This window comes from Cinclus cinclus, chromosome Z, assembly GCF_963662255.1.
Source record: "Cinclus cinclus chromosome Z, bCinCin1.1, whole genome shotgun sequence".
NCBI lineage: Eukaryota > Metazoa > Chordata > Aves > Passeriformes > Cinclidae > Cinclus > Cinclus cinclus.
The window spans coordinates 29,768,198-29,795,103 of record NC_085084.1 but is presented as its reverse complement, the minus strand read 5'-3'; the positions used below and the strand labels follow the sequence as shown (position 1 = coordinate 29,795,103).

General features: G+C 33.8%; 1 protein-coding gene across 7 annotated transcripts in view; it reads left to right on the top strand.

Annotated features, from left to right (window-relative positions):
• CEP120 (centrosomal protein 120) overlaps positions 1-26,206 on the top strand; it is a 38,965-nt gene extending 12,759 nt beyond the window's left edge. For all 7 annotated transcript variants that reach the window (XM_062512856.1, XM_062512855.1, XM_062512854.1 and 4 more), the window contains 11 exons: positions 1,498-1,647; positions 2,463-2,645; positions 4,815-4,911; positions 5,001-5,153; positions 5,772-5,861; positions 6,292-6,384; positions 7,985-8,146; positions 11,703-11,825; positions 13,253-13,351; positions 23,284-23,429; positions 24,114-26,206. In XM_062512856.1, coding sequence (XP_062368840.1) covers positions 1,498-1,647; positions 2,463-2,645; positions 4,815-4,911; positions 5,001-5,153; positions 5,772-5,861; positions 6,292-6,384; positions 7,985-8,146; positions 11,703-11,825; positions 13,253-13,351; positions 23,284-23,429; positions 24,114-24,351 — 1,534 coding nt within the window. In that variant the 3' untranslated portion in view covers positions 24,352-26,206. The remainder of the gene's footprint in view (positions 1-1,497; positions 1,648-2,462; positions 2,646-4,814; positions 4,912-5,000; positions 5,154-5,771; positions 5,862-6,291; positions 6,385-7,984; positions 8,147-11,702; positions 11,826-13,252; positions 13,352-23,283; positions 23,430-24,113) is intronic.
• Positions 26,207-26,906: the final 700 nt, after the last annotated feature.

Here is a 26,906-nt window from a genome sequence, read left to right as displayed (position 1 = left end):
GCTATTTATAGTATTTTAGTAGGAGACAAATCACTGGTTTGTATATGAATCCAAAGGAAACACATTCTAGTTTTAATGAGGAATCAGTGTAGTTAAAAGCATTTCTGAGAGACTTGTGGATACAGGGATGATTTTGAAGGTTTGAAAAAGAAATTCTGCTTTTGTTATATTAATTGTTGGTGGTGTGTTTGAAGTCAGTGATTAATAATAGTTTTTACAATTTGTCTTCCCATTTCCATCAAGGTACTTTGGGTGTTTGTGCTGAAATATGTCTTTAAATGGTGATTCAGTCTGAAAGCATTGAGGATTTCTGGCTGGGGAGGTGCCTCTGCATTTGCTCTGCCTCTTTTCTGGCAGAGCTTGATTCATACAGTTTAACTGGCCACTGGGAAGTCTAGTTATAGTGGTGGTTCCTGGGGTTTAAATTTTGTCTGCACAGGGTTAAAAAGGTGTGGATAGGATGTAGAGGTGGAATATTTTAAAATACAGCTTATACAGAGTGCATCATTAAGTCTTTCCATATAGCCTACATTACTTAATACTATGTGGAAAGCAACATACCATGTTCTGTAACATTTCAAGAATTAATTTGTTTCAGGGCAGTAACAACACATAGGTTTTTTTAGTTTCATGCACTTGACTTTTTATAGTCAGTGAACACAGCTGGAAGCTGAAGAGGAGAAACATCCAGATACATAAATATTAAGAAAAATCACAGGGTAAAAAATAGCATATTCACTGTAGATTGGAAACATTATTTTATTCCCGTCTAAACAAGCTTTTTCAACAGCTCTCCACAGAAGGGGAAGAATGCAATTTTTATATATAGGGGCATCATTTGATGCAGCTTTTTATTTTTTTAGGAACTTAGCTGACAGCTGGCTAATCATCAGTTTGAGCAAAATGAAGTTTAAGAGGTTCATGGCCTCCCCTTTGTTACTGTTTATCATACACTGAAATGTGCTAGTAGAGTAGTTTCAGGCCACATTTTAAGTAATGTTGATAAAATTTGACTAGTCTTTTAGTCAATTAAACTGTAGAAATTAAAATCTAATGAAGTTTTCTAATGGATCTGACACTGTATATGTTTACCTAGTTATCAGTTACTGCATGTTAGTGTAGTCTGAGCTGTAAGTATAGTTACAGGTGTTCTCGAGTAACAATCTACGCATTAATATAAATTTTTCTTGTTTGTCTGCTCAGTTATATAATAATTGCAGAGTTCTAGTAAAATGTGAATTAATCTGGTTGTGAACATATAGGTTATTAAAACTTTTTTTTGTTGAAGCAACAGCCAATATAAAGAAGCTGGATAATTTCTGAAGTAAATGAAAACATGAATAGTTAAGAACAAAGTTTTGTTGCTATATGTACAAGTATAAATTTCTCAAACTTGGATACAAGTCATGCTTTAGTGAATGTTGTCTAATGGTTTTCCTATTGCAGAAGGTATAAGTTATCTATTTATAGAATTATTATTTTTATTGTTTTTATTAGGTACTCGTACCCATTTTTTGGCAGTGCAGCACCTATTATGACAAGTCCACCTGTAGAAGTTAGAAAGAACATGGAGGTCTTTCTTCCAAAGTCATATTGTGCATTTGACTTTGCAACTATACCTTATCAGCTTCAAGATACATTCTTCAGGTAGTAATTTGCAATTTTTTATCTTAATTATGCATTGCTAGATTTTGTTGTAAATGCAGTCAACATTATCATTTCTGGAATTTAGTAAATATTTTAGGGGCTAATGCCAATAAATACTTAATAGCTTATTCTTCCCGTTTCTCTATTAATTACATTTAAAGTCAAGAATTCTACAGTTCTTGATTTTATTTCTTGGATAATTAGGTATTGTTGCTTACAGAAACAAAATTTTAAAAGTAAAGCTTGATAGCATAATTTTTGACAAAGTACTTCTGGAAATACGTAATCTTTTTCTTTTTAATATGCAATGATTCTAGCATATCTTTGAAAATGCAGCATGTATCTGGGAACCAGTTCAGTGTTGAGGGCTGTGAAACAATTCTTGCAGTAGTTCCATCAGTTTCAATAAAAGATTAAGATGTAAAAAAAGATCATCAAAATAGTGTTATTTTGAAAGTAGGAGTGGAGGGAAATGTATTTTGAGTGACAATTGCTAATATTCATTTCTAAGTATTTATAAATTATGATGATCAAGTTTCATTTGCATTATTCTGTCAGTCACTTTCACCCTCACATTTTTAGTTCCTAATAATTGAAGAAGGGAATGATATTCTGACTGAACCAAATAACTGAGAAGATACAAAGTCAGTTACTCTTATTCCTCTAAGTGAAAGGCAGTAAAACAATCTCCCTTGTTTGACATTTGTAACAGTCACTGATTTAACAAGTTACTTTTAGAACTTGAGGTTCTTCTGAGTAAGAATGCTTCCTCTTTCATTTCAGTGCCTGACACTAAGATCACTTCTTTGTTTCAGATTGCCTCTGCTGGTTGAATTGTGGCACAAGGATAAAACAGCCAAAGACTTACTTCTAGGAGTGGCAAGGCTTCAGCTTTCAAATGTTTTGGCTTCAGACAAAACCCGCTTCTTGGGTGGGAATGGTGAACAATGCTGGCGTCAGACTTGTAATGAAACAGTCAGTTTCATGGCAGCACAAGGGTAAAACTATTTAAAAAATACTTAACACTGTAGCAAGTTCTCTAGGGTTGTTTATTTAGTATTTCTCTGAAAAATAGCAAGTTCTTCCTGCTTAGCTTTTTGAAGAGGTAAATGGGCTGCAGAGTACTGCAGTATGCAGAGAGAGGAATAGGCATCCAAGAGGTGAAAAGCTAAATTGCCACTTTATATTGGGCATGCTACTACCAAAGTCATGTAATAAACCTTTATATAATCATGATCCTGGGTAAATTAAACTTCACTGACAGATTAAGACATACTTAATTGGAAAAAAGTGTTATTGAAGCACTTCTTTAAGTAAGTTACTCAATTATAGGAAGTGTTGATATTCCACAAAATAGTTAACATTGTTCATCCATAGTATGCTTTTAGGTACAACTGACTTCAGTGAAAGTTAGGAGGACAGATACACCCAGAGAATGGAGGAGTCTCCTGTTTTCAGGACAGTAGCAGGGGTTTCATATGTGTGTGTGTGTGTATGTATATATATATTTTTTTAATGAAAAATTGTAGTTACTTCTATCCTGTGTCCTTGTTGAAGATTAGTAGTGCTCACAATCAGTGTTTAGACCCTCATCTTTTCTGTGTAATGATGGAATTTGATTATTCACTTAAATATAAACACAGTTGCTATTAAGACTGAGATCAGTTTTAAACCACTAATGCAACAGACTTTTTTAACAAAGCATTTTATATTTAACTCACAGGAAATGTCATATTAGTGACTGGTGTCCCCCCTCCTCCCAACTTAATAGAAAATTGACCTCTGGCTTTGTGTAAACTTTGGTGACAAAGCCAAAGTGACCTGATTCTGTGAAGAGTTACTTTTAACATCTCACTATACATTAAGCTTCATATTTTACAATTCTTTTAACTGAAACCTGGTTTTGTGCTAAACATAACCACTAGATGGCATTCTCAAATTGTAATCAGGTCTGTATTTTGCTGTGTTGACTCATTCTTGCTCTTGTTGGTGTAACCTTCTTTTTTACACTGGTATGTTCAACAGACTTGTTGAATCAATTACTCAGATTTCTGAGGTCCACTAATATGAATCTTGTTTTCTTTTTCAGTTAGTGGCAGATGGAAAGAATTTAATGCAGCAATTTAACTCAAAGCATTTATTGGTTTTTTTTCATTTGCAAATAACTTTAGAAGGCTGTACCCTTGAAGAAAGCATTTTGGTGTTCTCTATCTGTATTTGCTGAAAGTCAGTTTCTATGAAAAGTGAAAGCTTTAGCCATGGTTAATTCCTTCAGCATCTTGTTGCTTGATATGTTCTGCAACTTCCAGGTGACAAGTGATTGTGTAATTTGCCTTACTGAGTGGTTATCACTGAAATGAGAGGTTTTGTTTTGACCAAGGTCTACACTGCAGTGTACTTTCATGTGAAATTTTTGATAATTTAAAGTTATGGGACTTCTGTGTGTTCCTTATCTTAATATCTTTCTGTGCGAAAGACTGACTTTGCTACATTTTGACGGTGATTAGAGATGAGGCAGTTGGAAATAAACTGTTCTAAGCAGAAACCACAAATACTTTTAAATTAATTTATTAGAATATCTGTTATCTAGGCATTGTTTCACTGTACAAGGGCAGGTAGAAGTTTTAACCTCTAAGTGATTTAAAATTGCCAGTTTCCTGTGCTGAGGCTTCCAGGAATGTGTTTTTTAGTAATCCAAGGACAAATTATATGATAAGTTGCTTATATTGTGAATAGCTAGAAGGTTACTGTTAAAGTCTAAACAAGGAAAGCTAAAGAAATTTAATGAGTATCTTAAGCTGAAGTCAGCAGCAGTGCCTGTATATTAACAGTTATATCATTAGAAAGATTTAAGACTATAGGTACAATTTTGGGTTATTCCCTTGTTGCAGGGATGTTTTGATCATAGTAATCTGTTAATTAACAATGTAAGTAGGTTAGTTAACAATGACAAGTTACCTGTTTAAGTCAGAAAGCTTGCTGCAAATTCACAAACTAGGCCCTAACAATATATACAGGAAAGTGTTTTTGGGCTCTCTCTCTCTGTTTAGGGATTCTGAACTTGCACAGAACTACTTCAACATTGCTGTTTTGTGTGTTGTCTTACAATTCTCTTTCTGTATCTTTAGACAGTTTAAATAAAAATAACATTCTAATGCTATTTATAGGTCAGGCAGCAGAGTAGCGGAGCTTTCATATGCCATCACCTTGGAAGACTACGGACTTGTCAAAGTGCAAGAGGTTATGGTGTCAGATTCGTCTCAAGTAAATTTTATATAAATCCTTTCTTTTTCCTTTGAGCATGTCTTTGAAAAGTTGAGGTTCTAATGAAAAATCCACTCTTATTATGTCAGGGTATAGGTGCTTGTCAACAACAGCATGTCCCTCACACTCAGCCTCACCGTGCCCCAGGAGACCATGCAGAACCTCGAGAAACTCTGGAATACAAAGCAGCACTGGAGTTAGAAATGTGGAAGGAAATGCAAGAGGACATTTTTGAAAATCAGGTTTTTACTTTTTTTATTACATAAATTACATGATTGCCAGAGAAGGTTTAGCAGAATTGGTACAGAGAATAACATCAATTGTGTTTTACTTTACTGTTTCAGGTAAGAACTGAATTTTACTCATACAGAATATTAAAACTTCAGATGTAAACTATTCCATCCACAAATTCCGTGCTCTTAGCTAAGAAGGTTAATTTTTAAGTAAGCGAAGGTGCTAGGTTTGAACTGCAGAATCCATCTTCACAATTTCCCATTACTCTTTCTAAAGTGCAATAGATTCAAGATTCAAACTATTGATGTTAAATATTAATTCTGTATTCCTTTACTTCCATCTCTTAAATCATTGCTGTCTGCTCTTGAAATCATTCAGTTTTTTTTGTTTATGTGCTTCTTTTTAAAAGGCAGTGAAAATCTAGTATCTCTTTGTTTGGATATTTTTCTCAAACATGCATTTGCATTTTGTACTTCAGTGTAAGTATCAGAATCATATCTTGAGCTGCACAAGACAGCATACAAAACTCTTGCTTCAAGACTTAGGTCTGCTAGTACTCTGAAGATGCAATTCCAACAATTTTGATCTGGTTTGGGGGTTTTGTTTCTCTTTATGTAATTTAAAAGCTTAAAAAGAAGGAAATGGTCCATATGCAAGCACTTGCAGAGGAATGGAAGAAGAGAGATAGAGAGAGAGAGGCATTAGTGAAGAAAAAGGTAAGGAAATTCCTCTTTATACTTGCAAAAAGTCTGAACTGTTAAAAATTTAACAAGGCCTTTGGTAACATGTAACAAAGGATCTGTAGTTGGCCTTTGCACCTACTGATATGCATACATTGAGTCCACAACAGTGCAAAAGAATTAAAAATAGCCTTTAATAATAGAATATTTGTTAGAAGTTTCTTTAGATTAGCTTGCTATATGTGGGAGCGTATTTGCACTTTTATTTGCATTATTTGCATTTTACTTGCCTGGTCAAAAAGCACTTCTACAGCCTGGCTGTGTATGACAGCCTTTTAGTCTATACTGAGTTAGAAGGATTCACCATTGTAAGTTCTTAATTAAGAGCTGGAGATTTGTTTTATATGGAAATTTCTAAATAAAATCTATCAGTATCTTATACTTTTTTTCCCCCTCCTTTGTTTAGGTAGCAGAATATAATGTTTTGGAAGAACAGCTTCAGAAAACCCTGAGAGATCTGGATAAGCGAGAGCGACAGCTTTTTAGTGCTGAATCAGAGGTAAAAACTCTTCATATTAAACAATGTAGTTGCATTAGCTACTTCTATAAAGTTTGAGTTTTCACATAGTGAAAACTGTGCTCCATGTATAAGATATTAAATAGCCAGATTCATAGTGATATGACAAGGAACACCTAGTAATTAAGCCCAGTTTTGTTGCAACTACATTTTTTTACTGAAATAGAAATTCAATGAACTTTTAAATGGGTTGCTAGAATTACATAACTGTAGAGCTTCTATTCTTGACAGAATTCATGTCAGCGCAGACGTTTATGTAACATTAGCATGTCTCAATTTTAAGTTTAGCACTGTCAGGTGAGTATTCACCTGAGGCACACAAGAGTGCCTCGCTTCAAAAAGTAATTGCTGGATTAATTGTTGAAATAGGGGAAGGTGACAAGGAGATCCAAGAGAAACTTCAGGTTTTGTTATCCAACACTTTCACAGTTCCGACATCTGTTTATTTTTTTTTTTTATAATGGTGACAGGGTCAAAGAGGATGCAGGAGAAACCAGTAACTACCACTGTATTGAACATACTCAATCTGAGGAAGTGGAGTGTGACTTCAGGGCTGCTGGTCACATGAAAAGAGAAAATAAATTGCTTATTCTTGTATCTCAGAACGAGCTCAAAATGATGTGGCTGAAACACTGGTGTTTTAGCTGTCAAAAAAACTTTCTCCTTCTTCCTTGTAACTCAGATTAATTTTTCTAGCCTAATTCCTTCTGTGCTTGTAACAAAATTGAGAACTCCCAACACAGAATTGAGCCTGTGTTGTGTTCAGTACCTAGGCTATCTCAAGATGCAGTTTGGGCTGTAAATAATGTTTTGACTTTAGCATCTGTGCAAGAAAACCTGGTGCTCAGGTTTGGCCAAGTGCATTTCAGTCTGAGTAGAAAGTTATTTTAAATCTTATGTATATTTCTCTAAAAGCTTTCTCAAAGATTAGTGAGATTCACCTGAGAGCTAGATATGATAAAAATCAGTGGATTCAAGAAACATCTGGTCAAAATGACTTAGTGTTCAGTTAGCAATTAAACAGTTTGAGAAATGGGCCATTGGAGAAGTTTCTGTTCTGTTAGCACTTATTTGGGACAGTAGCATCTTTCTAGACAGTTTAAACATGTCAAGGATTGTCCTTCTGTTTAGCTTGATGAGAGATTATCTCAATATGCTCAGTTTGAACAGTGCAGTTTCACTGACCTAAAGACATTTTGGCTGTAGCTGTGACTTTGACAGTCTGTGCAGTGAACTGAAGTATTTAGCTTTCCACTTTGTAGTAGAAAGGTAGATGTGAAACCTGCCCTGAGTAATCATGTAGAATCACATAAAATGTTCAGAAGAGCTCCAGAGAGCTCTATTTTTACAGTATTCAAGCAAGGTGTTATTTGTAGCTCAAATATAATAATTGGGAGATTGTTAGTTAAACTGAAATTGAATAAGAACATACATAGTGAGCATTTGGACAATGGGAATTTTATTGTTTAATTTGAGAAATTAATAACAATTTTTCTGTCATGAATATTAGTAACAGTTGTAAGAGACTTTTCAAGTTAAGATCTCACTCCTGTGGATTAATATAAATATGTCTCTTTTTAAGCTTCAAAGAGTAAAGAAGGAGCTGCAAGCAGAGCATGAACGAAATCTGCAGGTACTTCAGGATTCTGTGCGTCGAGCCAGGGAGGAATGTGCCCACCAGCTAGAGCTAGAAAGGTCAAAAATCAAACAACTGGAAGAAGACAAACTTCGCTTACATCAGCAGGTAAATACACTTACGTTTCTAATAAAAGTGAGCATTTTTCTATGTATACTAAGTTAAGCAGTGGTTAGGAGGCAACTGTATTCTGGCACCTTTGTAACAAACATTTTATTTAACTTGGGGAGCTCTGTGCTAAGATCTATCCATATCTGTTTTGCTCAGCTGTATGGCCAGCTTGCAGTGCAGTGCTTCTAATTATTTTTTTCAACATTGAAAGTCAAGTTTCATTTAAAAGCATCCATTACATGAAGAATCTGAACAGTGCTGTACATTTCAGTAACTTAAAAAATTGTTGGCAATTAACATCTAAGTAGTTTGACTATGCAGTTAATTTTATTCTTCCATTGCAAAAGAGTATTTCTAGTATCCTTATTGGGACAGATAGGGAAACTCTTGTTATTGCAGTCTTCTATTCTGGGAGTAGTACTTTCTAAACAGAAAATTTAGACCATGTTCTGTTGTCCTGTAAGATAACTTCAGCACTAACAACAAGGATAGTCTAGATATTTTTCCTGACTATAAAGTAAACTGTAAAAATATTTATATTTTTTTAGCTGTTACAACATTAGACACTTAATTTGTTATTACGTAGATTAAATCTTACTAATGCCTCAGTGTTTTGAAAAGTACTTTGTTTGTGTACAGTAATTACTTGCTTTGGTGTTTTTCAAGTCTGATAAGTAATAGTGTTAATCCCATATTAGCTTTCACTGTTTGAAGAACTGTGTATATACAAATACAAAAAAAATATAAGTATATATATAAATATAATATAAATATATAAATACAAAACCCATATTTTTGTATTTAGGAAGAGTTGGGATAGATTTTCATGTGTCTTTTTAGTTCTGTGTTAAACACTGATATTAACATAGTTGTTTTCTTGTTAGCATATGTTAATCTCAATACAATGAACTTTTTTAAAATGTACTAATACGAAAATGTTGCTAGCCTTGAAGATACTCATTTTGACTATTCTACTCGAGCAGTCTCTGAATTGAGATGAACAGTTTCAAACTTCAGAATGCAAACCTCTTCAAAGTGATAAGTGGATCACTTTTGTATTTTATGTGTTGTTGGCAGTTACCAGTCCAGACAAGACAGCCAGTAGTTAGTTCCTCTTGCTCTAGTGGCCAAATGCCATCAGCTAGTATTCTTATTTCAAATTCATTCTTTCAGCTCCCACTGACCATTTTTAGCTTCAACAGGTCTTTTCTAAATAAAACATTGTAATAACTTTATTTTTCCTAATCAGAACAGACATACAGTTGTTAGACCAAAGATCATTTAGCTCAGTATTATTCACCAGCAATGGCTGCATTTAGAAGATGAGAAAATAAGAAGTGAGACTGTGGAAAAAATGTGATTTTGATATATCCAGCAATACCATCAAGGGTTATATGTACTCTTTGCCAGAATCAGTTTCATACTTACTAGCCATCAGTGAAAAGTTTTCTTCGTGATCTCATATGATTCCTTTTAAAAAGTATTTAGTATTGCAACATCCTATGGCAATGAGGTCTAAAATTTCATTATGTCTTTTATATTTAAAAACTTTTTTGTTAATTTGAAGCACATTTCTTAATAATTATGAAGAATCCTTTAGTACCTGTGCAGCATACTGTTCCTGAGAGCATAGGTGGTTGTCATACTGTCTCTCTTCCAAATAAATACAAGCCCCACTAGGTTTTCTCTTGTTGTGTATGAAGGCTGTTTTTTCCAGAGCATCCTGGCTGTCTTCCTCTGTGCTGTTCCTGCTGTGCTTCAATACATGGTGGTTGTGGCCACATATTGTGCGTGAGACAAGCTTTTTTCTTTTGCTTAGTTGGGGGTGGGGTTTTGTTTGGTTACTTTGGAGTTTCACTCTGAGACCCTGCTTTTTGTAATGTGCACAAGCAAAAAGTTTCTGTTGCTACCAGAAGTCTTTTTTAAAGATCTTTTTGGATGTGGAGTTCTTGGTTTGTGTGGCTTTTTTTGTGATGCTGCTTTTGGTTTTTCAACATGGAATGTTCTGGAATAAGTGATCTTATTTCATACCTTTTAAAGGGATTTGTCAATACACAATTTCCACACTTAGACGTTTAGAGAATTCTAGAATTCAACTTGTTTTGAGGTAAGCCCCACTCAGTACAAGAGAAGATTCTTGAAGCATCCACCTTGAAAAACGTCACCCTTACTTTCTGAATAAGGAAGTTGTGCTTTATTTGTGGGATTCTTTACCTTCCTCATGTCCACATTTCCGAGGTCCCATGAGAAATTCCATTTTTGAAAGTGTTTCCAGAACCAAACAAGAAATTTAAACATTGTTCTAGAAGTTCTAGGAAGAACTGATATTTCTAGTAGTGAAATAAATTAGTAACTGTCTTTGGCATCATGTCTGTATGTCTTCTTTAAAAATAAGTAGGTAAAAACTAAAGGTGTTAAACAACAGTATCTTTTGTTCAAGCTCAGTAGGTTATTGTAGTTCTGTGAGAAGAACAACGGCAGTGTACTCTGGTTTTGTATGGCTCCCTGGGAAACATCTTTGCTTTCTTACATCCATTCTGTATCAATTATAAATGCAAAAAGCAGAAATTTGGGAGAAAAATAGAGGTGACACAGTTAGAAGATCCAAAGTATTAAAATGCTGTTGTACTAGCAGAAATTGGCTTTGAAACAGAAATGAGTTCTCTAAAGTATTTTCACCCAGTATTTAAACTGTTGGATGCAATTCATGGAAATACTTGCATTATCTAGTTGGATGTAACTACAAGATCAGCGTGTGGGATCATATTCTGGTGAGGAATACTTTGGTTCCATCAGGTGTATTAAGGTTGAATAATATTTAACAGAAGAAAACATCACAAAAAGTTCTTAGTATCTTCAATATATTATAAAAATGCTGTTAAACATTTGACTTCCTTACTTTCTCTTTAGCAAGTAATTGTGTATTTCATCATTTTTCAAAATACCCATTGTGTATAAAAAAACAAAGCACTCTTTTATAAAGAATCTTCTCAAAACTGTGGAAGTACACTGTGAGGGCAGAGGTACTCAGCATTAAGTCATTAGTCACTGAAGCCTTTCTGCTTCAGCCTTTCTTCTAAATCATTTTGCTGTACAAAGTATTAGTAGTTTCCTTTTGCAGACATTCCTAAAAGTTATGCTGTGAAATTGAGTAAGTAATAAAACTTCATATAGTAGATAATGCTGGCTTTCTTTAAAAGATGTGTAAATCTTAATACTATGCTTTCTGTATTTCTTCTGCAAGTTGTTTTAGAAATGTGAACAAAAATGTGCATAAATCTTCATCTTATGTTTATGAGGACACACTTGTTTTTTCTTTCCAATACTGAGCAAAGATCCTCTTTAAAACTCTTCCTATTAAAACATTGCTGTGTGCCATCATCAAGAAATCATTAATTATGAATGTGTAACTTTCAGTGTCTGTTTTATATCAGATAATTGACACTAAAATGTTTGTTCCAGGGACTAAGAAGTAACTTAAATTCTGCAATCTAATTATTTGTCTGTGAATGGACTTTTCTGCTTTTATTGCATTTTGGTTTCTTTAATGTAGCTTTATGAAGCAGAAAATAAGCATAAGACTTTGGAGAAGGAGTTCCAACAATACAAAGAACAGCAAAGTAGCAAACCAGAAATCCAGCTGCAATCTGAAATAAATCTTCTCACTTTAGAAAAGGTATATTGGATTTTTCTAGTATTTAAAAATTGTCACAACTGTGTGTTCACTGATAAAGGGGATGTAGAATAATACTGTGTGATGAAGTGGTTAATTTGTTCATTTTGGTTTACTTTTTCCAATGAATTCTTTAGAGTTTAAATATTCAGATGCAATTAATGTCAACAGGGGCCTTATTTCTATAGAGGAAGTGGTAGTGTTAACGGCTAAAGCAGGAAAAGTCTAACGTTTATATTCAAATCATGATTTATGTTGGGGTCTCTGAACATTCTGTTTAAAAAACTAAAGGAGGATGATGATTTTCTTGAGGATTAATTTAAACTGGTTTTCCATTATGTGCATTTTCATAATTAGGTATTTCTGCTAGGAGATTGTTGTTACTTATCAGAAAAATGGAATCACTGTCATAACTTGATTTTCTTAAAAGCCATATATTCCCACAGTAAAGAATTTAATGAAAACCACAGATGTGGGCATTTAATGCTCAGAATTATTGTGAGCTTTGAGTAAAATTGTTGACGAGATAAGCTGAAAAAAAATTAGGCCAGCCTTCTTGGCACAAAATATACTCAGTGATATGGCCAGTCTGTATGTTACTCTATGCTTTGAGAACTTCTAATTATGCAAGCAATTGATGCAAAATACTTTTGTGTTTCTACAGACTTCTTAAATTGTACATTACGTATTTTTAGATTTCCTATCTTTGTTAGCTGAATTAAATGAATCTGTGCTTTAAGACCTTCACAAATATAAAGAAAATTTGTCAGATTAAAAAAAATTCACTTAGATGTTTAGAAATACCTAATTTTTATTGTATTTTGTGTGCTTCATGAATATTTTCATTTCTTTTAATACAAATTTTTTTTGTTGTTTTTTTTTTTTTTGCACAGATAATAAAGTGAATTTTTTAACAGTAAAAACTACTGGGGATTTATTTAGTTAGTAAGATCAAAAGTTTGCACTACATACAGAGATTTTAAAGAATGGTTTGAACAGATGGGTGTTTCAAGGAAAAGAATGTAGGACATATCTTCCATAAGCAAACTAAAAAAAATTATGTATCATTTTAAGAGAGATTTATCCATCAGCATGTTTGTTAAATTAGTGTTTATAACCTTACTTTGAATAAAAAAGGAGGGGATGGCTGATTTGAGAATCTTAAAGGTTACATCAGCAGATTTAGTACTTAAAACTAATCTTTTTCTTTTTTGTATGGATGGGCATCCAATAAAAATAAGGTTATATTTTAAACAAGAAAATGTTCTTGTGCCATAATATTTATGTTATATTGTATAACAGCTTTAGATGATGTTGTATATTATGCTACATAAACACTTTTCTTAAACCAGACCCTTTGTATATATACATCTTTCAGTGATTGTTACTGCTGTTATTGCTTCAGCTGATATGATTTTAATTGCTTTTAGGTCGAACTTGAAAGAAAGTTAGAGTCAGCTACCAAGTCAAAGCTCCACTACAAACAGCAATGGACAAGGGCTTTGAAAGAGCTAGCAAGGTTAAAACAGGTATGCAGGTTTTCTTTGGTCATATGAGACAACCAAGTTATTGTCATGTTGGAAGCTACTGGGTTTACTGTTAACTACTGTTTTCATGTTATTAGTGTTTTTGCAAAGTAAAGCTCTTAGCTATGCTTTTAATAAAAATGAGAACAGCAAAACTGGCTTGTGTTTGACTTTGAACTCAGGGAAGGTCAAGGCTCAGACCTGCAAAGTAGGCTAACATAGTTAAAAGCAGATGTGATTTTCAAAATTAAAAGGTTTAATTTAATCTCAAATAATTCTGCATCAGCACTTCCAGGAAAATATTTTGCCGCAATCCCAACCGTCTCTGTCAGTTACAATCCAAATATCTATTTTGTATTTTAATTGTATAATGAATGAAGGGTAAAGGTGAGAAACAAATCTTCTAACAATAAGGATTTAAGTTTTGGTGAATGCTGTAAAATGAAGAAGACTTAAACTGGAAGTGAAATTTTTCTCTGCTTTCAGAAATTCTAACCTCATACTAATGTGACAGGCTATTTTACTGCTAGGTTTTTACAGAGCATTCTGTGTCTGTGGTACAGTTACATACTTTTGACTTGAAATTACTCTGTTTAAACTTGCAGTAGTAGCAGCTTCATCTTTGTTGAATCTGTATGACGTGTTTTGTCATTATCTGTCTTTCATGAAATCCAGTAAACATTAGCTAAACAATTGTGCTTAAGAATGGCTAGCATTTCCATAGGCCATGACAAACACAAGCAAATTAGTAAATCATTAATCTTAATTGATTCATGAACAAACCTTGACAGGAACACAAAGAATTCAAGTTTAGTGTGAGGTTTTTGTTGCCTGTAACCACACTTTCTTCCAGCTTGAGGAGCAGTGTTGGGTTTTCTTAAAAATTATGGTACCTACCTCATTTCTACTGATAGAATATTCAGGTTTTGGAGAGTAAGAAGTTAAGCTCATGCTATTCTAACTTATAATTCTTCTTTAATCTGTATTTCTGTTTGAAGACCATCAGTGCACACCATAGTCATTATTAGTAAGTTAAAATTAACCTTCATTTGCAGTTTTCAAATTGTACATTTTTCACCTAGTGATAAAAGGAGTCATCTCTAATTTGTGAAACATCTATGCTTGAGAAGGTGATAGGAGGAAGAATACAAATCCTATCCTACTGATCAAGATTTCTTCAGCAGTCATGAAATATCCAGCCTATGTTTTCTTGCCATGTTTTAAAATTCTCGTTAAGTAAAAGCAACTTACCACACTAATACTAAGATATATATCACTATCAGGTTCTTGTTACAAATTTCATCACCATAGACCTGATGATCTGAATTTATTAATATGTTCATGGTTTCAACTGAACCTCTTGATGAAAGTCTGAACCATGAAATAAGTTGGCAGGTACAGTGTATTATGCTACATAAAACTTCTACAACAGAACAAACCCTTTCAAAGTACTTTCTTGTGGTTTTTATATGCCTGTGCTTTCTCTCTATTTAGTCTATTGATAAAGGCTTTGATTGACTTTAAAGAGCCAGATAAAAGTTGAAGCAAATCTGATAAAAAAAATTTACTGTGTTTTAAATATAAATTTGGAAACTGTATCTTAAGGAATTCTAGATTTCCTTTAGTTCAGATGATTTGTGCAATTTTGCATAGTCTGACCAATTTCTTGTTTGAATTGGATTAGTACCATGTTAATTTTGCATTGCCTCTGGTGAATAGCCACAGGTCTGTAATCTGTGCCAGTAATTTGTCACACCAAAGCTCTCTAGAGAACTATACAAAACATTTGTGTAGTGAGGATTAGACGCTGAAAGCCATATCTTAGATTGTTAATAAATGTTAATGACAAAACCCAGCTGGTAAGTCTTGGAAATGAGATCTAATGCTTTGTGCCCATTGCCAAAAAAATGTTTAAACAGAGATTTCCATTACTTAAAGGTGACCTGGTGCAGTCAATTTGTGAATTAAAGAAGCATGATCTACAGGCTAAGCATTTAGTAAAATGCTCTTCTGATTTGCAAACGTAAAAGTCAATGTTTCCTTAATTAAAAAGTTTTCTTTTACTTTGGAACTTGCTCTTAGCACACATCTGGGATAGTTTTATATAAGTTTTGCAGAATATGAGAGACACAGCATACAACTTAAAGTATGGGACTGTTAATAGAATATGATCTAAGCTTCTCTGTGGGTAGAATTTTGAATGCCAAACACAGTACCAGTTTAACTGAAGTACATGAAGGCACACATACATCATATTTACCTGTACTTAGAAAATACAGAAGTTAGTTAAACAGTTTGCAAAGCTGAATGACAATAGACTTCACCCAGATTACTTTTTTTTTCTCTGTTACTCTGTAAATCTGTATTACTACTTCATATGTTATATCCCTATTCTACTTCTAGTGAGACAAAAATGTTGTCAAACTAGCTACATATCTGTGCACCCAGGTAAATGTTATAATTTCTGGAGATTTCAAAAACTCTTTCAATGTTTGCTGATTGGGTGATCTTAATACTGCACAAATGAGATTTACTCTTTTTTTTTTATTTTATTTATGTGAGCATTATTTCTCTGAGGAATCCCAATTATTTACATGGAATTGCATTCATGCTTACACAGGACGTAGATATCAAATTTAGTACCTGTCTGGGTGTAAGGAACGTTTTGATATAAAATCCAAACAAAAATCAACGCTGCCAGAAATATCTTTTTCAGGAGTTGATAAAATCTGAGTTAATCTAAATAGCCAAAATCTCAAAATGTGTTTGCATCCACTGTTCTGGAAGTATTTTTAGAAGTTTTCAAATGTGTTTGTGTCCTACAGACCTGTTAAAACCAGCGTTCGCGTATTTGTTTAAAAGGGCATAGACCGTATTGGCTGGCTCATTGTCCAGTATCTTGCTTATCCACTTGGATTTAATTTGATTAATTTATAAGTAATTTAGCCAAGGTTAGGATGTAAATTAAAAAAAAAAAAAAGGCATGCACACACAAAAAAAAAAAACCCTACAGTTGAAAGTCTAAATCTTGGTTAAAAACTGTGTCTTGAAACCGTCCAGGCCCTCCTACTGACTTGTCAGCTCTGGATTATTTTCAGAAAACTTTACTTGAGTTCCTAAGCTTCAATTGTAAGTTTTTCCCACAGACTTGCATGGTATGTATGAGTGGGAGAGTGAATAGTGGCTGCTATTTAGCCATTGTTTAGTCTAGTGTATGTATGTTTACATCTCCCTTTTGGATTTATAGGCAGCTATGGCAAAATAAAGATTGTGCTTCCTTGATTGAAGAGCCTCTTAACTAAAGCACCTGGTGGCATACAGGGATTCTTTAATGATTTGATTATAATTCAAATTTTGATTTTTTTTTTTTAAATTATCAGTTAATTTTTATTAAATGCTGCTATTTCTGTAGTACCATAGGCTTCAAAATGTGATTGAGCTTTCCACCACACAAGCTTCTAAAACAGTATTCCATTTCTCAAGCACTACATTAGAGAAGAAAACTGGCAAAAAAAATTAGTGAAACCTTGAAGTAAATTATCTGATAACTAGAATGTAGACTTGTTTAGTATGGGTTTATTTTGCTTGTGCAGGAAAATGGCAAAATATAAAATTAATAAGTAAAGGAATACTGGTGATGAGCTTTACTACAGGAGGAGAGTGAGGGGCTGAAAGAAAAGGAGCAAGAAGAATAGCAGGATTAGCAGTGCTGAGAAGGTACCTGGACCAACTAACACATATTGCAGAGATAATTCTTAATATTCTTACATATGATATTCTTGATTGATCTGTTGCTGCCGTACTGTGGGATAGTGGCTGCTGACTGGGTGATGGTGCAAGTGTAATATATTTCCAACCATTCTGAGTTTATGGTTTGATATTCTATTCACAAAGCTGCCTGCAGTCCAGCAGCTGATGATTCTGGAGTGTTCCCTTATACAAAATTCAAAAACACAAAATGTTTAGAAACAAAAATACTTACTGAGATTTAAAATATCCTGACTGTTCAGAAAAAGCAGTTGGGAATAAATCTGAAATGTTCCTTATTTTAGGATATGTTATAAAAGTAAAGTTAACCAGAAAGTCTTGGCTGAGAATTTTCAGCATGCAGCATGTATGTATAAACATGTGTGTACTGAAATACACTTGACAAATACTAAGTATTTGAATACAACTTAATTTTTCAATATATACAGAATATAATAAAGGGAACTTACAAGGGAATTTAGAAATGTTCAACTTAACACATAAAATTAAGTAAAAGTGCAGAAGTGTTTTATTAATATTGGTTTTTGCTTTGAAACATCTCTCAATAAATTCTGCTACATTTCAAATCCTACTGTGTAGTAGAGATCTGCTCCTTCTCTCTCTCTTCTCCTTTGAAAAAGAAAAGTGTTTATTGCTCAGTGGATTGTTACGTTGTCATGGGAAAAGTGGATTTGATACCTGAGTGTCTGATAAAGTGCCACCAGTTTCATCACAGAGATGAATAAGAAATCCTTCCTTCTCTCTCACCATAGTAAAACAGTCCTTTTATGGTCCCTCAACATACCATAACAAAATTATATATAAATTAATTTAAAGTGAGCATGCCTCCCTTCTTATCAAACTGTTTTAAATCCTTTGACATCTTCTTGTATTGATAGATTATTCGGAAATGGGTTTCTCTTGCTCTGCTATGAATGGTGTACATAGAATACGTTTTCTGTTATGCACCCTACAAATTGTTATGACAGACTTTTTAAAGGAGTCAAAGACTAATGTTGGAAAAGACATTTGAAAATCACAGAATATGAAGTGTGTAATGTAAATTACACACAGGATCCATCATGAAAGAATCCCTTCTCACTTGTTTTAGTGTCTGTTTTCCAAGCTGGACTGTCATTAACTGAATGATAGAAAAATGTTGATTCAGCAGGTGTTGATTTTTAATTTTTTTTATTTAATATTATTGTGCCTAAATGTTGCTATTCAGGGCTATAGAATGGCATGCCTTGAAAAGCCTTGACTTTCAGTGACTTAAATTAATCTGGACTTTTCCTTCAATATGCCAAGTAAGTACATCACAATTGTATTAGTAATCAAATTAAATATCATAACATATTTATCTGAAAGGAATTCCTACCCAACATCTGCTGGGAGACAAAATGTACTGATAAAGGTGTTTCTTTCCTCTATTGAGAGCCCACGCTATATTTAACTTGCTTTCCTAGAAATCTAGGATTATTATCCTTTGCAAAGAGCACGCTCACTGGTAGCACTGTTTTGGTTGGTTTTGTTTGTTGGGGTTTTTTTAATAGAATTTTTCTCCGGAGAAAAATATCAAAAGGAGCAGGAACTGACCAAAGGATTCTGCAGAAAAACCTTGCTTTTCCTTCATCTCTCCTTGGCTTCTTCATCATTCTCTGTTGTCTTTTTCTTGGTTTAGTTAGACATAGTAAAAATATTTCTTAAAAATTTATGGTTCTGAAATGAACTCATTTAGTGAGGACATGAAGTACCAATCTATTAAATAAGATCTGATCAGTATGAATGCATTGGGACTAGTATGTCCTCTTTCTCATCTGACTGAGCTTCAGACATTGTTCTATTAACCTTAAATATATGTACTTCTTCTAACATATACCTCTCCTATGAGCTAGTCTAAAATGCCTTTTTGGCTCTCAGATTGCCATTGAGAACAGGTTGCTGAACAGCAGAAATGTATGGATCATTGAACTTCCCTGCCTCAAATAGTAACACATCACTATGTTGTGAAGCCTGTGGTCTCACACGCTGCTTCTGGCCAGCATGCAGTTAGTTATGCCTTTCTTCTGCAGTGCAGATGGAAGAACACTTTCAAAGTTTTCCCTCATAGATCTGAGTAATATACTTCACAATCTGAAAGACTGGATTAGGAGGCTTCTACTCAGTGTAATCACAGCTATGCGGTGATCTGTGTTTATATGAAAATACTTCTGTCCTACTAACAAGTGCTACTTTGTTTTGCATTAGTTTTGGTTTTTAGTATTTAGTTTTTGGTTAAATTTGCATAATGTACCTTCAAAATTATCTCAATTAATTAATAGAATTTTTGAGATACACAAATTTGGCAGACTTAAGATAATGCCCCAGCTTCTCATGACAGTACCCCTAGTTTAAAATGGGACAATGAGAACATGAATAAATGGAATTGCAGAACAAGGAGTTTCCTATAACTAATCCTTGTCTCATGATCTGCAAAGAAATTTATTAGACTGAAACTAATCATATTGCAAATCAGCAGAAGTTGAAAGGCTGATAAGAGATAACGGCAATTAAAAGTCCTCTCTTGTGTAAAAGTGTTAAATTTTTGGCATCACCTAAGAGGAAAATGTCAGTCTCAAGAACAAGATGGTTCTTCTACAGGTAAGTCAGTTTCTTGTAAATTAAATTCTTACATAATTTGTTATGAGTCCTTCAAGACTCTTACTCCTGTTAGAAAATGTCAACAGGAAATCCAGCCTACTGGACAAATTAATTTCAAAACCACAACTTGGATATGCAGGGTATAGTGTATTTACTTCAGTGACACCTGTGTTAGGTTTCTTGTACTTGTTGTCGAATCTGGAAAAGTAGCTAATCACCAGGCTGAATTTCTAGATTCTTTACCTGTAAAGACAGCTAGCTAGAAACTTCTGGATTTGCTCTACATGTGTTAGGTCGATGGCTCCTCCCCTAAGACTGCCTAGGACTTGACAAAGGGGATTTAGAGTACTCAAAATTTTAGGTCTCGTGTTTGAGTTAAGGTCTAGTCGCAATTATTTTTTTTTCCTGAAACAGCGGTATTTTAATTTGCTTAACATTGTAAAGGATTTAGCTTAGGAAATTGAGTGGGGACACTGGAAATAGTGATTGAGATGGTCTTACAAAGAAGTAATTATCAGCTCATCCTCATACTTCTAGATTCTATGTAATTGAGATAATGAGATTGACTGTCAATATATGTACTTGTACTGTTTACAGAAGTTGAGCTGGTTTTGTCGCGACCTGCTTAAGACAAGATCATGCTCAGTGTTTTTTCTTACTATCTGCATTTAGCAAAATAAACAACTCAACATTATTTCAACTATCAAACTAGTTATTATAATTCCATTCTTCTTTATAGCCTGTTTATTCCACTCTTATTTGTAGCCTGTTTTTTACTTGAAATATAGCTTTACTGTCTGGGTACTGTTACCTATTGGCAACAGACATTTGGGAGCCAGAGAGTACCATTGTGATATTTGCTGGGACTTTAAAGGAAAACACCCAGCAAAACCCACTCTCTGCCTCTTCTTTCAAATACTTCAGCAGTGCTGCTTTATATGTAGCATTTTTTTTTCCAAGCATAAATGTCTATCCTCATTCAAAACTTTCTGTGATCAAGAAGCTTCTAGCATGCTCAAGTATATTGTTTAAGTGATTAATTTCCACTCTTTCAATAACTTGAATCATGTCTCTAGTTAGAATATACCTAGTTTTGAGTTTCAGCCGTGCTTTCATTGGGTGGCAAAGACCCAGCTAGTGAACTGATGTGAAATGTCAGTCTGGTCCGTACAGAGTCTGGTTGTAATATCTAGAAATGCAACTTGGATATCTTTGGATAGCCTCCAGTAGCCCTCAGTCAGTCAATTAAGTACATTGTGAGCCAGCAGTTGCATTCTGGCTATTGTCCTTAATGGATGTAAGTGAATGATCTGTTTCCTTTTCAAACTGTTTCATTTTCGTCTCTGTAAGATTTTATACTATAAATATATATATGTATTTATATTGTCATTATACCTCTGCTTTTTCCCCACTGAATTGCATTGTATTAGCAGCAAATTTACATAGGGATTTTTTCATTTATGGATATGTTGGAGAGCAGATTATTGTGGAATTCCACTGTTGCCTTCTTGCTCTTGTGGAGATGATCAGTTGCTATCCTTTCTCTGGTGTTCTAAATCCTGAGTCAGCTGAGAGTACTTTTTGCTGTGACTGCTTAGTTGTGTTTGCTAGGAGTTTTCTGTAGTGTGGTGTTTGGTTGGGTTTTTTAAGACTTGGAAGAGTGACATTTCTGTAAAAGCTAGATTCATTATTCCTGGTGTACCCATACACCCTTTTAGGTTTCAGTTTAGCTGTGGTTTCAACCAGTTTGACCACTATGGAAGTTTAGTTCTGCTGGTACTTTCTGTGTATTTCTAAAACCTCTGTTTAAAGAAAGAATAAATGAAAAATGGAAGAACAGTCATTCCTGTGGTGTCAACACCACTCTTGGTAAAGGATCAAGGCCAACCTCCAGTAAGTGTCACAACTTTTTATTTTAATTTCCTTATAACTCTTGAAAATCCTAAATACCAGCAGTCTATAGTAACTTGTTTTAATATTTGCTGTATGTATTTGTAGATTGTTTTCAGGCTGAAGCAGAACATGTTTTATTACAGTGTACTTCAACTCTTTCCCACATAAAAAAGGGTTTCTCTCATATGGAAATGCCCTTCTGCAATGAATTCTTGATGGGGAAGGAAGGACTATAGCCTTATCTTCACCAAGTGCTTTTTCTATGCTTCAGTCATCTATCAGCTGTAGACTCGTTGGCAGGATTCCTGCATCTGTTTTTTTTATTAGTATGTATCTCTTTAGCAAGATGTTCTTCAAGATTTATAACCTGTCTCACTGAAGTTCTAACATTTAATTTGGCTGCCTGGTGTATTGAATTCAGTATAAAAACAAAGGTTTTAGAGTCTTTAGGGTTGACATCTTGTTGAGTACTTCTGTATTTTGTCTGTTCACATTAACAGTTAAAGTTTTTTTTAATGCCTATTCCTTCTGAAATTCAGATTTTCTTGTTGCTTATTGATCATCAAAAGAGTATTTAAAATACTGGCAGCTGGAATTCAAGAAACTATCTGATAAAAGTCCTTAAAATACTATGAGGTTGACTATATAAATAATATGCTTACACATATCAAACAAAAATTTACCTTTTTTACCTATGTAATAAATATAATGCTGATTATATTAATAATCAAAAACTTTAGATGAAAGCAATGTCAGAACTGCGAAAATAAACTTGCATTTCATGATATGGCTAAATACAGGATATTTATGTAGCTTCCTGTCTTATTTTTTAAGTACCTGAGGTCCTCTGTCTTATTCTGGGTGTAAGACTGACTGTATTCAGTTAGTACACAAGGTCATATGGAAAATGACTGGGAGGAAAACAAGTGGAGAGAGGACCACGTTTACTAAACCACTTTAATGTCATGAAGAGGTAGTGGATTCAAATCTTAGGATTTTTAGTATTTTTATAGAGCTTTAAAATTTAGAGCCAATCAAACTCTTAGAATGGCTACACTGATGTAATTAAATCCACAAGATAAGTTATCTAAAACTTTACATAGTGCTATACAAATGTGAAAGGACACCTTGCCAGAATTTTGTTTCTAAGGCTTATTTTTTAACCACAAGTTGTAATGTCAAAAAGCAGTTCCTGAAGCTTTGGTACTTGGTACTATGGGGCTGATGATGGAAGTTTCTTGCTGCTATTGAGCTTTTATTTTTCTCAAAAAAAATTATTTCATATACCATATAGTGAAGGAATAAATCTCAGTAGCTTGAGCAGTTCCGGAAGTGTAAGTTTTATGTCTACTAATTTAAGCTGGACTTAGTAAGAGGGTTTGTTAATAATTTTGCTATTTTGTTAATGGGAAGTTATCTGTGATTGGACTGCAGTTGATCCAGCCTGTACAGGTTTACTGTGATGGTGATAGTCCCTGGTCTTAAGCATTATAGTTATCACTAGCTAAGATGTTGTTAACTCCTACATTTCCAAGACCTCTGAAGATGTAGTTGTCGTGACTTTATTCCTAAAGTTCTGCTCTGCTGCTTTAATTACCACTTTTACATGTAATCACATAGTCAACTGAGTTTTGTCTTGTCCCTCTCCCACACAGCGTGAACAGGAAAATGCAATGGCTCACCTTAAAAAGCAGCAGCAAGAGCTCGAGCACATGAGGTTGCGCTATTTGGCAGCAGAAGAAAAAGAGCTGGGGAAAACAGACCGACAAGAACTGGAGGATATCAGAAATGAACTTAACAGGTATAAAAACTATTTGTAAGATTCCGCCCCAGCTGTCGCCTTTCGTTCTTTTTTCTTGCGGTCAATCTCAAAGCAGGAGAATATTCAATTAAACGAAGACTGTAATTGGCCATCAGTTCATTGAATGAACACAGTTTAGTGTCCCTAAGGTAAAGACTGGATGTTGTAAAATGCAACAATACAGCAGTATAGAAAAATCCATTAACACCACCTGGTTTATTTTTTGTTAAGGTCATAGATGTACACCACCAAGCTTTCTTTCTGTTTTAAACCTTTAGTTCTAAGCATAGTTGCTGTGTTAAGAAAAGAACAAGGTACATTTCATTCATATTTTGAATACATTAAAATTTTAAATTTATCTAATGCTGTCCTCCACAAAGCTGTCTGCATTACTTTTTATGTTGAGCCCTTTTAATTTGAGTACAGTTTACATTACCAAGCTGAAGCCTTGATAGTGATTATCAGTTACATATGCACATACAAAAAAGGTTTTGTTAATATTTAAGTATTATATTAGTATTTATTTTGGTTGTAGTTGCTTTTTCCCAGACACAGAATAATTTTTACCTTTTACAGATTTCTTTATTTTACTTAGTAGTTTGGTAGAAAAACTAAAGACTTAATACAAAGATATCCATAGTAGGAATTAATATTCTCTAATGCTTTCTATTTTATCAATATCAGACTAAAACAGCAAGAAGAGAGAAAGAAATTAGAGGATGCTAGAGGTCATTCTGCTGGTAGAGTGGATAGTCGTCATTGTAGAAAACTAAATGAGAATACAGATGATTACCTTTCTCGTCTGATAGAAGAGAGGGATACCCTGTTGAGAACAGGAGTCTATAATCATGAAGACCATATTGTAAGTGAACTTGATCGTCAAATCAGAGAAGCTATTGCAAAAAGGAACATCACCATTTAATAGCATGCAAAAAGTTTTTAGAAAGAGCCAGAATCTGTATAGAGTGACTTTTATAAGCCTGTAGTACTTTGCAAAATATGGAGCATCAAGCTTTGTTTTGCACATTATGGTCAGCTCTCTTTGAAGTCAGTGTAAATATTTGCAACATGTCAAGTTAAGTGCAGTTGTAAGTTTGATGGGGGCAATGACTGGTTTTTAATGTCTTTTATACTCATATAATTGTGTGTGCATGTGTGTGTAAATATATTTATCTTGTGCACTCTCTTCTGAAATGTCTCCTACTTCTTTTTGCATCACTCTGACTAGGTTTATTTGTAATATTTTTAATATTGATTCCAAGAGGTTTTTAGTCAATATTGTTATGATTTCATTCAGTTTTTAAAAATCCTGTCAGCTATACTAGGGCAAAATTGCTTGAGTTGTTTCTTCTGACACAACTCTTAATTCTGAACTGAACAGAAGCACTGACCCAATGTTATTTTTTTTACTAAATGAAAAGTAAAAATTTTAGCTGCAATCAGAGAAGCGGTCAGTAAATAAGAGACAAGGTTTTGAGTGTGAAGGGGAAAAAAAAATCAAACCTTATGAAATTGAAGCTGAATCAGTTATTAACTAGCCTGGTTGTACAGGGTTGCCCTAGCAGTTTTGCAGGTGTCCTGGTAAGGGTATACCCATGAGGGTGAAGACCTTATTCAGAAGTATACATGCATTCTTGTATCAGTCCCTAATGAGAAAAGATACTTGAAACCATAATTCTGAACACAAACATAAAACAAGAGCTTTTCTAAGTCAAGATGTTTTCTTTAATCAGGATGTTTTCTTTAATCTTAACCACTTCAAATTACTTAATATGTTTTTCAAAACATGTTATCTTATTACCACTTAAACTGTATGTAAAGTTTTGTTTGATTGTGAAATTGTGAACAGTGTGCAAGGGAGAAATCCACAATTCAGGTTAGTTTGTGCATAATCACAATTGAAAAACTTGTTTACCAACTTTCATTTCGTTTCTGTTAGGCTTGGTGGATTTACCTAGTAACATTAACTTACAACACTGTCCATTCAATAGGCATTCTTGTCTGCCCTGTAGTCACAAGTGTTTCCATTTGAATGTGAAGTACAAAAGTCATCTTAGGGCTTACTACTTTTAGAATAAATGAAGATAACAATGAGAAAAAACAGTGGTTTTGGTTTTTTGCATAAAATCAGTGAACTTTCATAGAGAGGCTTGTATACATGTGACCTTCCTGTCTTGTGTTGTATTAATTATAAAATGGGAGAAGGGCTATTTGTATCTGGGTTTACTTTTCCATGCATTGTTTGTCCTCCTCCTTACCATGAGTGCAGGTCCTGCTAAATAAACTATTCATTTAGACTTCTTAGAAAAGTTACAAACAAGCTGTACAAATATTGAGATCATATTCCCTGAGGAATACTTCTCAGTTCCAGACTTCATAAGAAATGCTTTTGTAAATGTATTTTTTGAAGTAGCATGCTTAGAGATCCCTCTCCACTAGCAAAGAAACTATCACCCTCTTAAATCCCAGAGAAATCCATGAAACGTGATTTCACAATACTTTTTACATCGTGCTGTATCATATCACTGATGCAGGGTTATATGCAATTACTGTAAATGTTGCAGGGAGCTGCTATCTTGACAGGAAAACTTGTTCGTGGCTTATTTTCTTCTAATTCATGCTCACATGTGTAGTTGCTTCTCTAGACACTGGAGGGTGCCTGAGACTTAAATATTGCAAAGACAGTGTTGACTAAATTTTCGTAACTGGTTGGTTTTTTAACTGGTGTTTTATGACTTTTCAGGTGTATTATTTTATGAAATAAAATTTGATTTTCAAGTAAATATTAAGGACTTTGCATTTATTTTTAACTATGTATTTGAGCAAATAATTTTGTTTACTATTTTCAGTCATATGACAGTCTTTAGTGCTTTAATGTAAAATATAATAAACTTAATCAAAGTTAATTTCACCTTTTTTTAATAATTATTTTAATTGAGTCTCTTCTGTGGCATGTAAAAAAAATACAATCATGTTGCTGTATGGTTTAAAAAGAAACCTGAGTTTTTTCTAGCTAGTCGAAGTACTAGGAACAATGAAACATAGGAATGCTTGTTTTTTAACATTTATAGACTTCATAATTTAAGCTCTTTGGGTCCATTTAGCCATTTGAAAGATCACAGCTTACAATGTGCAAAGCATAGATTTTATGATTATTAAAACAACTTATATAGAATATTTGTTTTGTTTTATAATCATTAGTCATAGTGTTATTTGTATTAGAATGAGGAAATTAATGACAATCTAAGATGTATGTTTCAATTTAATTTTTTCCAGCACAGTTTGTCTCTTCTTCAGTCTGAAGTAGTCCAGAAACAAAATATGTTTGTAGTAGATATGTATAGCAGACATGAGCTCAATATTGCTGTCTTCCAAAGAAATTTTTTAAGGTTGGTTCCATTTGCCTTTATATTATCTCAAAGCCATTTCAGAGCTTTGAGTTATTAAGTGGAAAGACCAAATACCATTTTTTAATCA